Source organism: Camellia sinensis, chromosome 2 (genome assembly GCF_055761805.1).
Source record: "Camellia sinensis isolate YWXY chromosome 2, ASM5576180v1, whole genome shotgun sequence".
NCBI lineage: Eukaryota > Viridiplantae > Streptophyta > Magnoliopsida > Ericales > Theaceae > Camellia > Camellia sinensis.
Window position 1 is genome coordinate 33,712,399 of NC_138962.1, and position 14,161 is coordinate 33,726,559.

A 14,161-nucleotide genomic window follows, 5' to 3' on the forward strand; every position below is an offset into this window, starting at 1 on the left:
ACATTTCCATCACCACCTTATTTTAACCAATAGAATCAGCCAGGCATCTAATAACAAAATGGAGTTCTAAAAATAAAAACCATCATATAGTAAAAAACTTTCCCATTTTTTGGTTCCCGGGATAGACAATCACAGCTCCATAAAGTACACTCACAATTGCACAGCAGCCTACTACAACAAAACAGAAATGAAGATTAATCAAAATTGGGCACAAAACAAACATGCAGTGACTATAGATATTAGACACCTCACTACAGCTTGAGGAAAACAAACTCTTCAATGGCCGAGATCTCCCCGATCCTCTTCAAACACTCCTTGTTGGGTTGCTCATCCACTCCAATCGCCATCACAGCTTGCTTTCGCGGAGCAATTCGACCAACGCTCATAAAGCTCACGTTGATATTCTCTTCGGCCAATATGGTTCCCACCTTGCCAATCATACCCGGCTGATCAACCTGCCTGCAGAAAATAATACTACCTTCCAAGCTCACATCAACTTCAAAAGATCCAACTTTCGTCAAATGTGGAATCCCGTCCTTGACCCGTCCCTCCACTGTAATATCCCCAGACTCTGAAATTGCACTGGCAAATTTTGATTCCACGTTTGCAATCTGGACCTGGATGGACTTGAGTGGACTTTCTGGTGAACCATCTAAAATTATACGTTCTTCGGATATCCGAAGACCTCTCTGTTTAGCAGTGAAATCTGCATTCACCAAGTTTACAAAAACACTGGATATGGGCTCAATCAGACCCTTGGTGGTCATGGCTCGAAGCAGCCTTGTGTCAAGGTCATCGGGAGCTCTAGCAGAAGCATACGTCACTTTCACAGATTTCACACCGCTCCCACCTGCCACTAATTGGACAGCTAGTCTACCAAGTTTCTCAGCAAGTTCAACAAATGGTTTGAGCTCTGTAAGCACCTGCAGTTGTGAGGAAAAAATCATAAGATTAAATTGAGTTTTTAATGGTGGAACAGGGGGGAGACTATGTGAATTATATTTTTCTTTTGGGGGGACGGGAATTTTCAACAGAGTAAAACAGAGGGTTGGTTTTGAAAATTCATACTACATTGGATCAGCAGTCCCCAAATTAAGTAGCTACTAAATGATAAGACCAGAAATAATTTAATCATATACAGACATCAAAAAAATCGATCATTTTCATACACAAACAAGCAGAATAGCAAATTGTTCATCCAGGAGTAAATTGTCAAAAGTCCTTCCATTGCACAATAAAAAATAAAAAAAAAATTCTAGTTAGTTAGATTACTGGATAAAAATTGTTGATAATATTATAAATAACTCAAAGCATCAAAAAAATAGTTGGTTGATTATGTTGAGATTTTCTTGGATATAACATTCTACCTCACTATGGAAAACACACTCACTTATCAAAACAAATAAATCAATAAAAAGAAAAAAATTAGAGGTGTAGAGCACACATCACCGTAAAAATGTACGGTAAAACAAATGAACTGAGGAAATTAAATGCAGCATTTGGTTTAGAGAAGATATCGTAGGCCTGATAATACTCGGAATAAAGATGTTAAAAAAAGAAAAATCCTGATACCTCAGCAGGAACCATGGGCGCATTGACTGCAGTAGCAGCAAGCTCCCCTCTTAAGGCACCAACAACAGCTTCAGCTACTTCAATTGCCACTCCTTCCTGCACATCAAACCCAAATATTAAATGATAACATGATGTCAAAAGACATATAAAGCATGAACAGGTGTCAAGTTTTGTCATTTTAACACACCTGAGCTTCCATAGTACTGGCACCAAGATGCGGGGTTACAGTTACTCTATCATGTAGTATCAATTTGCTGTCTTTTGGTGGTGGCTCTTCAGTGAAAACATCAAGTGCAGCCTGCAAGAAAGAGGAATGTTATTCACTTTCTTCCACAAATAACAGAATTTTAGTGGTTTTTGAGCAAGAAAGAACCTGAGCAACAATGCCCGCATCCAGTGCCTTCACTAAAGCTTCTTCATCAATTACTCCCCCACGAGCAACATTGACAATCCGAACTCCTTTCTTCATCTTTGCAAAAGTTTGGTCATTGAGAATTTTTGATGTAGCAGAAGTGAGAGGCATATGAAGTGAGATGAAATCAGCAGTTGCTATGGCTTCATCAAAGCTCACAAGCTCCACACCTATAGCACGGGCACGATCCGCTGGGGCATATGGATCATGTGCAATCACCTGCATACCAAGCCCCTTGGCACGCCTGGCAACTTCTGATCCAACCTTTCCAAAACCCATCACAGCAAGTGTTTTGCCAACAAGGGACACACCCACATATTTGTTCCGCTCCCACTTCCCTGTATTGGCCAAAATATGATATATTAAGAGGATATAATACTTCTAGACTGTTACTTAGGCCTCCAATGGTTCATCTTTTTTTTTTTTGTTTCACCAAATTTGAGTAAAAATTTAAGTAAAACCTTCTTTTGATATCAAGTGGTCCAACGGAGTTTCATCAAACCACTGGTCGACCGGGCGGGTGTAAGGCTGGTCGACTAGCTAGTGTAAATTTTTTGCAAATTTTTGCCTTGAGGTGGCATCCAGGGAGACATCTAGTGGTGAAAATCTAACGGCAATGAATAATGATTTGATGAAAGGTGCATCTGTCCTCAATTTGATGAAAGATTTGAGAAATCTTGAATTTGATGATCTATTTGATGAACGGTTGGAGAAACAAAAAGTAAGCTTTTTCATCAAATTTAAATTTGATAATCTATTTGATGAACCATTGATGATGACCTTAGACCAACCTCTAACATGTAGAAGGAACAAGGTCAGTACTCAAAGGATCAATTGAAAACCCCCTATTAGCACCACACCAAATAATCAATAGAAACAATATAGGGTTATCAAATCATACAATCTAAACACTAGGTGATAGTATTCCAAGTACTTCGCCACCACTGCAGCTTGCAGGATTCCCAAACAGATGGCAAATTGCTAATCACTTGCATTAACCCAGAAATTTTACAGTGGAAAGTTTTGTAACACCATGATACAAAATACAACAAACAATTATGGGTTGTTGAAAGATCAACAAGAAGAGTCAACAATAAATAGGTTTTATGTTTTTTTTTCTCAGACCTCATCTGAAAAGCAAAAACCGGATGCATGCTTGTAAATTCTTCTACTTGTAGTACACAATTTAATTACGAAATCAAGCACATGCACGTGAAGCATGACTTAAGATTCTGATTCTTCTGAATACAAAACTACTCTTTCACCATTTCAACACAATCGTAGAATCTTTAATAATTAGTAAATAAATAAATAAAAGCAAATCCTATCTCGAAAACCTTAACATCCCGATAAGAATCAGATCTTGCAAGTCTTGGCCATTTGCAACTCAATCAGAATCTAAACTACCAGAAAGTTTAGGCCTTTTGCTTTCCAAAACAGAAAAATCAATAATCAAAAGAAGAGAATAAAAATAGTATATAATTACACGCATGTAAATCAGATCCAAATCAATCATTACCACATCAAAAACCTCTACCACACCACCTGTTCGAAGAAACGCCCAACACAAACAACACAACAACAAAAATTCGAATCATAAATAAATAGAACAAATGGAGTGAGCAAAGTGGCTAACCAGCTTTGACAGACGCATCGGCTTGAGCGATGTTCCGAGCCATGGCGGTGAGAAGCGCGATCCCATGCTCAGCCGCAGCGACGGTGTTAGCCGTCGGCGCGTTAACCACAAGACAACCGTGCTCAGTCGCCGCCGCTAGATCCACGTTATCGATCCCGACGCCGGCCCGTCCGACGACCCTGAGCCGGCCAGAGGACGCTTCGAACACATCGCGAGTGACTTTCGTGCCGCTTCGAACGATCAAAGCGTCACAGAGCGAGATCTTGGTGCAGAGCTCTTCGGGACTCAAGTTGTATGAGCAATCGACATTCGCAACGTCTTTCAAGAGCTTGAGACCAGCCTCGCCGAGCTTCTCGGCGACGAGGATCGTGGGTTTGGCGTCCATGGACATCACCACGAAGACCGGCGCCGGCGGTCTGCGGCGGGGGAGGGAGACGGAGAAGCCGAATGCGGAGGAGAGAGAGAGCCTCGATGAGAGAGAGGAGGGAGGTGATTTCCTGAGAGAGGGGGCGGAGAGCAAGCTTGATGAAGTAGAAGCCGCCATTTTCAATATGCTCTTTTGAGAATCTCTGCTTCGTCTCTCTCTCGCTCGCTCTCGGTTGTTATATATTGCTAACTGGAGCTGTTTTGGGGGTGGGTGAGTCCACAAGGATCCTCTTTCCTAAAGTTTCTTAAAGTGGTGTGTTGTATGTGTGAGATTTAATGCTAAAAAATTGATGTGACTTGTCATTAAATCTCAACCATACAACACACCACTCTAGGAAACTTTATGAAAAAAAAAACTCTAGAGGATCCTTGCTCGGGTGAGTGGAGGTTGAGGGAGAGTGAGTACCGTTTTGGGGGAAGTTGCGTTTAAGCCCCTGCAATATTGCCTATTTACACTTTTTTGCGCCGAAGTTTAAAATCCGACGAGTTGCCCCCTCAGGCATAAAAAATTATCCCCTGGATTCGATTTGTATTTTAGGGGAATTACGAATAAGTGGTACAATCAATAAAATTATTATAAATCTATACAAAAATTTATCATTTATTTGTAATTTTTTTAGAAGCCTATACTGAAGTGGAATTTTTTTTTATATTTTATGTGACTTGCGCTGCTAAATATATGAGATCACATAATTAGTTTCTTTTTTTCATGTTTTTCTCTATGTGAGAAACTAATTATATAATCACGTAATAGGTTGGACGTATTAGATAACTTCCGATTGTTAGAATGTGAATATTTGTAATAATATTTTGAAAAAGATGTTGGTGAAATAAAATAATTTCTTTAAAAAAATCATCATTATTGTATTTCTTTCAAACTAGTTTACTGTTTCTTTTGTCATACAAAAAGTAACATTTTAAAAATAAATTAAATAGTAGACTTATAGGAGGTGGTTGCTGATGATGATAAAAAGGTTGTGAAGGGTGAAGATTCGTGGTAAAAAAAAAGTAAGAGAGACGGATAAAAGAGTTAGGAAATGATGATTGAACGAATGAATATGATAATTAAAGATAATCGGTAATGCGACATGTGTAAGTTAGCATTTGAAAAGTGTGAAGTTTGTAAAGAGATAATTGAAAGATGATGATGATAAGTTGGACCTTAGAGCGTTGTAAAAATATAAACCAAAAGAAATTAAATTAAAATTTTGAAGGAATGTACTCTTGAAAAATAGGTGTAAAAAGGTGGTTTTGTTGGGTAATAGAAGCTCACAATTTGGATTATTTCAAAGGACATCCTAATTATGAGAGATGTAAAAAAAATTGATCAAATTAATTAAATTAGATCGAAATTATTATATTTGGTTTATTTTTTAACAAGAATCAGTCTGTACAGTTTTTTAATTTGAATTTTTTCGACTTTGGCGTCGATTCAAGCACTTTGTATACGAAACTAAACCGAAACTGACCGTTTCAACATATATATACATATATATTATAATGATATTAATAAATATAATAAATTAATAACCTCAATTAATTAACTTTATCATCTCTATAATCTAAGTTAATAAACTCTTATTACATATAATTTTAATTTTAACTCATTATTCTTGAATATTTATTAATTTGTTTGTTTGTTTGTATTTTTGTTAATCTAAGAATTTGAAAGTATTTATTAAATGGATGGATTGTATATTTTTGAAGTGGTGGATAAATAATTAATTCAATGTTTTTATGTAAATTGGCAACTATGTTGTCATTTGACAAAAACTTTTTGGACAAATTACGCTAATAATCCCTAAAGTTTGGAACTTGTGTCGCTTTGGTCATTGACTTTTCAATTGTGATACATTTGATCCTGAATTTTGAATCTTGTTCCAAATAAGAACAATTGAATATACTATTGCTCAATTTCAAGAACAAAGTCGTCAATTTGATAAAATATAAACTAATTTGTCAAAAATAAATGTCAAAAAAATATTTTTGAATTTTAAAAAATTATTTTTACTCACCAAAAATAATTATATAAAATTGATAAATCTTTTACATATTATTTATTTATTTATTTATTTTTACCAAGTTAACTTTTATTAGTATGTGTTTGGATGATGATCATGTAATGGTTAGTTTTTTTTTTTTAATGTTTTTTTATGGTTATTATGTAATAGATGGTTGGCTTTGTTGTTAACGGATATTTTTGGATGATTATCTTGCAACGGATAGTTATTGGGCTTTTAATGTGTAATCGATATATTGAACATACACTATAACAAATAAGAGTTTTAGAGACCAAATATTTTGGTCTCTAAAAATGAAAATTTTGTTATAAAAGACATTTAGGGACCAATTTCTATCGTCATGAGGATAGTAGCTAAAATGTCGTCTTGAAAAGTCCAAAACAAGGCTTTTAGCGACAAAATTTTAAAAATGTCACTAATAAATAGACTTTTAGTGACAAAATAATTTGGTCTCAAAATGATTTTTTTTTTAGATAAAAAATTTGGTCCCAAAAGGATAATAATTCATCACTAATGTCTAATTTTTGTTACTAAAAATATTATAATGGCACTTTTCGCAAAAAAAAATATTTGGTCCCTAAAAAATAATTTTGTCTTTAAATTTTGATCTTTAAAACCTTAATTTTTTGTAGTGATATGAAATACTTTTAGTTTTAAATTTTTTGATTTAATAGATTGGTTTAATAATGATATCAAAGTTGTCGCCACATTTGACTTTTAAAAAAATAAAAACTAATTTAATAAAAATAAAAACAACCACTCATTACATAATCATTATCCAAACATATATTAAAAATTAATTTGTTAAAAATAAATAAATAAATATGTAAAAGATTTATCAATTTGATATAATTTTATCTTTGGTGGGTATAAATAATTTTTAAACATTAAAAAATAATTTTTTAATATTTGTTTTTGTCAAACTAATTTATATTTTATCAAATTGACCACTTTGCCCTTGAAATTGAGTAATAGATTTTCAATTGTCCTTATTTGAAACAAGATTCAAAATTAAGGGTCAAATGTATTACAATTGAAAAGTCAGGAACGAAAGTGACACAAGAACCAAACTATAGGGACCGTTAGTGTAATTTGTCCAAACTTTTTTAGTTAACTTTTTTGAGTTGAGACTTTTATAGCTTGGGATTAAAAAGTTCGTTTGAATTTATTTTTTTTATTTTAGTAAGAGAAAAAATCAAGTAGTTTTACTTTAGATGTGACATTTTATCTTATTAACTTTTTAGTCTTATTAACTTTTTAGTCTATTTTGTCTTTAGCAGCTATTTTAGTCCCAATTGACATTACGAGACGATGGCCTATATTAAAAAAGTAATTCAAATTTGAAAGATCCTAAACTGGTTATGTCGTACCAAAACAAACCATTTCAATTCGTTTAGTTTGGTGTGGTTTAATGAGAAAAATAGTCTATATTAATACTTAAAATAATAAAACTAACATTATCGATTTAATGGAAAAATTTACCTAAATACAAATAATACCAAACCAATTACATCCCTAATAATTACTGCCAAGGATAGTGTAATTATTTGTTATTCTCATTATTTTATGATCAATTGTCCCAATTGCTTGTAATTTTTTCAAATAAAAAAAAAAGAAAAAAAAGTTGCTTGAGTGGGATGACGCCGGAAGGATCGAACCCGGTTGGTGAAAGTTTGAAGATCTCAAATTTTGTTTACGTTCTGAAAAGAAAATTTCAAAAATAAAACAAAAAAAAGTATGAAATTAAATAAAATATAAATATATTTTTTTATTTTTTTTCATTTTTAAATTTTCTAACTAAATAAAACAGGCTGGATTTTCTCAATCGATAGTTTCACCAGTTGTATGTGAAGTTGATAGATATTCTATACCACCTGCAAAGGCTAATATGTCTTGCCAAAATTTTAATAGACACTACTTTAAAAAAGACACACTACTTTGTTGGTGTAATTTTTCTTAAATTAAAAGTTAATAATTAAAAAGTAAAAATTAAAAATATTTCTTCTTTAATTTTTAAATAATCAATTTTTTTTACTTTATTTAAGTTATTTCTGTCTAATAAATTATAAGTAAAAGTTGCACTAAACAGTCTAGTACAGACTCCCAAACTAAAATAAATTACAATCACCTCTTAAAAGTTGTATCAAATAGCCCCACTGTATGCATCTTAGTTATATTATTTTTTTAATTATGATATTATTTTAATTATGACTAATAAATTATTTAGTTATGTCTCATATTGTGTTTAATTATGATATTTTTTTAATTATAGCTTAAAAAATTAAAATTATATGATTTTTTTAGTTATAGAGTATATATGATACACTCTTTAAAAAGTGTGCACCTGTTGACTACATATTTTATATAAGCCAAACACAACTTAACACGTGACACGAGGAGGGCAATTGGAGAGTTAATATGAGTTGCCAATCAGGTCGGACACGTGGCAGTTCGTATTGATAATAATGGATCTGCGTAGCACTGGAACATTTGAGAGATACAAGATGATGTGGCCAAACGGTTACTCATAAATTTAAATTCAAAATCAGGAGGAAAGCCTAATTGCAAAAGTGGCGTAGTGAGACTAATTGTAAGAGAGCATGTTCAGCAATCATGGGAGGATGCTTCGACGGTTGGAAGCCCACTTCGACGGTTACCACTAGGAAGTATAAATAGCAAGGAAGGCCCCAAAATGAAAGACCCAAACTCAGATCCAGAAACCAGTTTATTTACTTCATTTTCTTTCCAGTTTTACATTTCCGGTTCTTTATATTTCCAGCACTTCAATTCTTGTACTGCACTTCAATCTCTAGGAGTAATTTTTTAGTAGTTTGTTGCTGTGAACCTCGTCGAGGCTGGGCCATTGTAACTTCATTGTAAGTTTTCATTTGCTTAATGAAATTCGATTTCTGAATTATATTTACTTGTTACTATTTATAATTTTCTCCTAAACAAACCACCAGTAAAAGTCCTCTTCATTGAGGTTGAAAGAACTTCAACATAATCGCTTGATAATTGGTTGGCAATTACAAATTCTGTAAGGACTAATTGATCCTCGCCGGCACGCTTAAATTTACACTATTAACCCTTGAAAACCAAAAAAGGCAACATATATTTTTGGCACGCCCGGTGAGACACTAAAATGGCTAGACATGGGAGACAAGGAGAAAATGAACACCTGGAAGAAGGTGTGGAAGAAGAGATAGAAGTACCTGATTTAGAGGATAATGCAATAACGCATCCTATGGAAGCACCTATCTCATCAGAACCTATGGTCGAACAGACCAGTACCTCGGAACACGCACCACATGTTCAGAATATTGGACGAGGCCATGGAAATGGACTATCTACTATTCCGTCTACCTAGCCAATGACTCCGTGGGGAGGCTTAGTAGATGCCATGAGACAGCAGTTAATATATACAATAGAAAGATGGGCAACATCCTTTATGGATCGAATGAATTCCCATCAACCAATTATCACAAGGCATATGGAGGAAAATTCAAATGTTCTTCAGCAAAAATTGGCTAGAGATAAACAGCCTATGCAAATTAATAAACACACTAATGGTCAGACTAGTAATCAAAATTATGAAAGACCATCACCTGTATCTCAGTCATGGTACGAGCCTCCTTCGAGGCCTTTGGTAAATCAAAATATGCTATTACCTAATAGCGAAGCCATACAAATTGGTGGATCTAGGCCAACACAAGAAAATGGCATGAGAATGTTTCCAAATCCCATGTTCGAAACCATGCCTAGCCCAAAAGGGTTCACTAATCCTCTGTTCGAATTCACACCCGGGGGATTGGAAGGGTTTCCTACAACTAGAAGAGAAACAACACATGTTCCTCCTTTTGCAACACCTTTCGCAGGACAGGACCAGAGAGGTCAACCATACCCTCAACAACAACCAGTACCACAGGGATAACCAATCCTAAATATACCTCTCTATGGACCAAGAGGACCTTAAGCATATGGAGTTTCGCCAAACCCTGTGTTTGTTCCTCCAGTAGTAGTCCAACAAGCACAAAATATGGTTCCTAGGGACCAAATTGTTGATATTATCAGGGAGACGTGTGGACCCATGGCTCGAGGGGTCCAAACTTCTGTATATAGAAATCCATACCCAGAATGGAAGGACAGGGTACATGAATACCCAAGAGGGTTTAGAATACCAGATTTTGCTCTCTTTTATGGAAATGGAAATCAGTCAACGGTAGAACACATTGCCAGATTTACAGGCCAATGTGGTGAATTCACCAATAATGATTATATGAAATTGAGATTCTTTCCAAATTCTTTATCTGGGGCAGCCTTTGCATGGTATATTAATCTTACACCTGGCTCTGTCCAAACTTAACAGCAAATGGAAGAGGCATTTCATGCCCAATTCTTCCAAACAGAGCTAGAGGTTTCCATGACAGATTTGGCAAGGCTGAGCCAAAGGCCTGATAAGAAGGCTGCTCAATTCATTGTCAGATTCAAAAGAGCACGAAATAAGTGTAAGGTCATTCTACCAGAGCTTGAATTTGTGAGATTGGCTCAAAATAGTTTGGAGTTTAGGCTTCGAAAGAAGTTCTATTCAACTGAGTTTCGAGACTTAGTGGAATTAACCTATAAGGTGTCTAAATATGAATCTTTACTTGAGGAAGAACAGGATCGAAGTAATGTTTCATATAAGACCTATTATAGGGACCCTAATTATGAAATCGATGCGGCAAAAATTGTAGGAAAAGAACCTATGACTTGTGAGACATTAATTCAAAAGGACAGTACAATAGACCAGCAGTTTAAAAAAAAGACCTTCATATGAAGTATTCTTTTGATTTAACAAAAGTAGATGACATTTTTGATCATACAAATATCCTAAAGTTACCAAAAGGAGTTAAGATCCCTACCCCAGAAGAACTTAAAGGAAAAATGTACTGTAAATGACACAATTCTTAGTCTCATTCAACTAAATACTGTATTGTTTTTTGGGACAAGATCCAAGAACAGATTCGAAAAGGGAGGCTAAAGTTTCCAACCAAGGCAGAGAAAGTTATGCGAATTGACACCAATCCGTTTCCAGAGATTGGAGAGGCTGCAGCCAATGTTGGTATGCCAGATTTTCAAAACCTATCCTTGAAGGAATTGGAGGAGGTTAATGTGCAGATGCATATTGCCAACTAGACTGCTTTCAAGAAGAATACTAGGAATGCACCAACAAATGGACAAAGATTTGTAGATCAAAAGGATGACTCTAGTGAGGAAGCACTGGATCGTGACTCTTTTGAGGCAGCTGTTATGCAAAGAATATGTCCCAAGTGCAGGTTAAATTACAAATGGTTGAGAAGACTCCCAAATTGATGGGAAGCAGCATTACAAGGATGTATAGAGATGTCCTAAGCCAACCAACATCTACAACAGAAGGCCACACCCAACTGGTCCCAGACAGTGGCCATTTTTGGCTAGACCATCAGCCACTAGAATGCAATCCAAGGGTAACAGACCTCTACATGAGTTCAGACCACCCAATTACTATAGGATGAAAGGCAATTATCCTAAGAGAAGGCATGAGTTACGCTCAAGTCAGGAAAGTAGAGCCAGTGATTAGCCTCCAAAGTCAACTTCTAACAAGATGAAAGGCAATTACCCTTAAGGAATGCCTGAATTAGGCTCAAGACAGGGTGCTAGAGCCAGTGATTGGCCTCAACTGTTAGCTTCGAAGGTGGCTTTAAAGACTGGGAAAGCAAGTTCAGCAACTAAGCTAGTGAGTTCATGGATATCTGGGGTTCCAGACTGGTTTGCCATGTAAAACAAGCCTAAGGAAATACCTGCCCAAAGAAATGTTTTTGGAGATAAGGGCAGAATGATTAAACCTCCCTTGATGGCTTCAAATAATTGGGCATTACTCAAACACCTGAAGACAAAGGAACCAGATATAGTTCTAGTAATTTTTAAGTCTCAAAGGAGGAAGATCCAGTGAAGGTACACTCAGTACCAAAGGGATCTGAAGGAAAATGGAGAGAGTTCTTTATTGGCCTAGTCAAAAGGCCAGACAGAGAAAAAAAAAAGTCCAAAGCTGGCTCCTCAGATCAAAAGAAGCATCAGCAGAGAGCAGTTGGCTAAGGTTCACACTAAACTGAAAGCCAAGAAAAGATCTAACTTAGCAGGTCTTGAAAAGGCCTTGATGGAAAGTGACAGTGAGACAGAATGAGATGTTTGAAGTTTTCATGGCTGGATAGACTTTTTTGGTCAAAAATCTAACAGGAGTAGATCACAAACGAGTTGATTCGAAGGAAACCACTAGTACTGAGGTACCAGAGTGTAGCATGGAGGATGCCTCCCAAGCTTCAAAACAGGTCCAAACAGGAGAAGAGCAATTGCAACTAGTAGTATAGTTTGGCTTATTCCCTTCAATACCAGTGAACATGGTATATGTGTTGCCACAGGAATTCCAAGTCGAAGAAGAAGACCAGGAAGGTCAGGAAGATGACTCCATTCCAGTTTCTAGTGACGATTGACAGGTCAGTATGATTCAAGATGAGTCAGAAGTGGCCAAGCCAATGGAAACTGAAGAAGAAGGTGAAGAGGTGACCATTAATCTCTTATATCCCTTCGAGTACCCCACAATATTTATGACCCAACACGTTAAGCCCTTGTATATCAGAGCTTACTTCGTTGAGATAGAGATGAACAAGGTGTTAGTGGACAATGACGCAGCAGTAAACCTGCTTCCGAAGTCCTCTTTGAAGAAGTTGAAAAAGAACCATTACTGGTTTTGCTGGGGACAAGCAAATGGCTCAGGGTATTTTACCTATTAACCTGAGTGTGGGAACCAGAGATTGCATGACAGCATTCTTTGTTATAGACAGTAATGCCAAGTATAATGCTTTGCTTGGCAGGGACTGTATCCACACCAACAAGTGTGTACCTTCCTCTTTACATTAAAAGGTGATGATAGCTCTATGCAATGGGAAAACAGAGGAAATCAATGTGGATCCGCAACCTTTTATTGCTTGTGCTGATTTTGCTGAGGCCAAGCTATACACTGAAGGGGTTGTACCGCTCAGTGTGCTGAGGAAGCCTGATGGAGCAGCCACAGCGACGGCTGATAAGGAAGTAGCACACCTGAAACACTTAGTGCAGAAGAGTATTGATGAAGAGTTCGTCAACAAAGATGATGATTATGCCTGGTTGTAGGTAGATAGATCAAGACCAACAAGCCAATCCATTGGCTTTAATCAAATTTTCAGCATTGGACATAAAGGCAATAGTCCAGAAAGTATAAGGGAAAAAGCAAGAAGCCATAATAGTTGGCTATAGTCAGATACACCAAGTGGCCAGACCTTTGGCTCTTGGTAAATACTATGCATTGGACATTGAAAATAAAGTCCAGGAAATACAAAAAGATGCTTTATGGACAGATTTGCCTATGAAGAAGAAAGTAAAGATGTTGGACCAGAAAAGTTAGGAGCAAAACAAGATAGAGGGGTTGCTTTGAGGGTGGAAGAAGATAAAGAGAGGGCATCAGTGAGTGCTCAAGTACAAGACCTTTTAGAAGAAATCAATCTGGGCGAAGATTCAGTACAACAACCCACTTACATTGGTGCTTGGTTAAGTCCTTGTGACAAGAACCAATTGGTTGTCTTAAAACAATATAAGGATTGTTTTGCTTAGTCGTACAATGAATTGCCTGGATTGGACAAGTCACTAGTGGAACATAGGCTCCCTATGAAGCCTAATTTCAAGTCATACAAGCAGAAACCAAGATGGATGAGTCCTGAAGTGGTTCAGAAGGTGAAAGAGGAGATTCTTAGGCTCTTTAACGTAGGCTTCATTAGAACAGTCAAACATTGTGCCTGTGGTAAAAAAGAATGGTAAATTGAGGATATACATCAATTTTAGAAATCTGAATTTAGCAACCCTAAAAGATGAATACCACATGCCCATAGTAGATTTACTGGTGGATAGTTCAGTAGGACACAAGATTTTGTCTATGATGGATGGACATTCTGGTTACAACTAGATCTGCATTGTAGAGGAAGATGTCCATATGACAGTATTTAGGTGTCCTGGGAATATTGGCACCTTTGAATGGGTTAAAAT

General features: G+C 36.1%; 1 protein-coding gene across 1 annotated transcript; it reads right to left on the reverse strand.

Annotated features, from left to right (window-relative positions):
- Window positions 1-64: 64 nt before the first annotated feature.
- On the reverse strand, window positions 65-4,264 carry LOC114317477 (D-3-phosphoglycerate dehydrogenase 1, chloroplastic). The gene is made up of 5 exons (XM_082914060.1): window positions 3,621-4,264; window positions 1,946-2,322; window positions 1,760-1,870; window positions 1,573-1,668; window positions 65-923 (listed from the first exon to the last, which is right to left on the reverse strand). The coding sequence occupies exons 1-5, from the start codon at window positions 4,162-4,164 to the stop codon at window positions 252-254; spliced, it is 1,800 nt and encodes a 599-aa protein (XP_082770186.1). The 5' UTR covers window positions 4,165-4,264; the 3' UTR covers window positions 65-251.
- Between the last annotated feature and the right edge of the window lie 9,897 nt (window positions 4,265-14,161).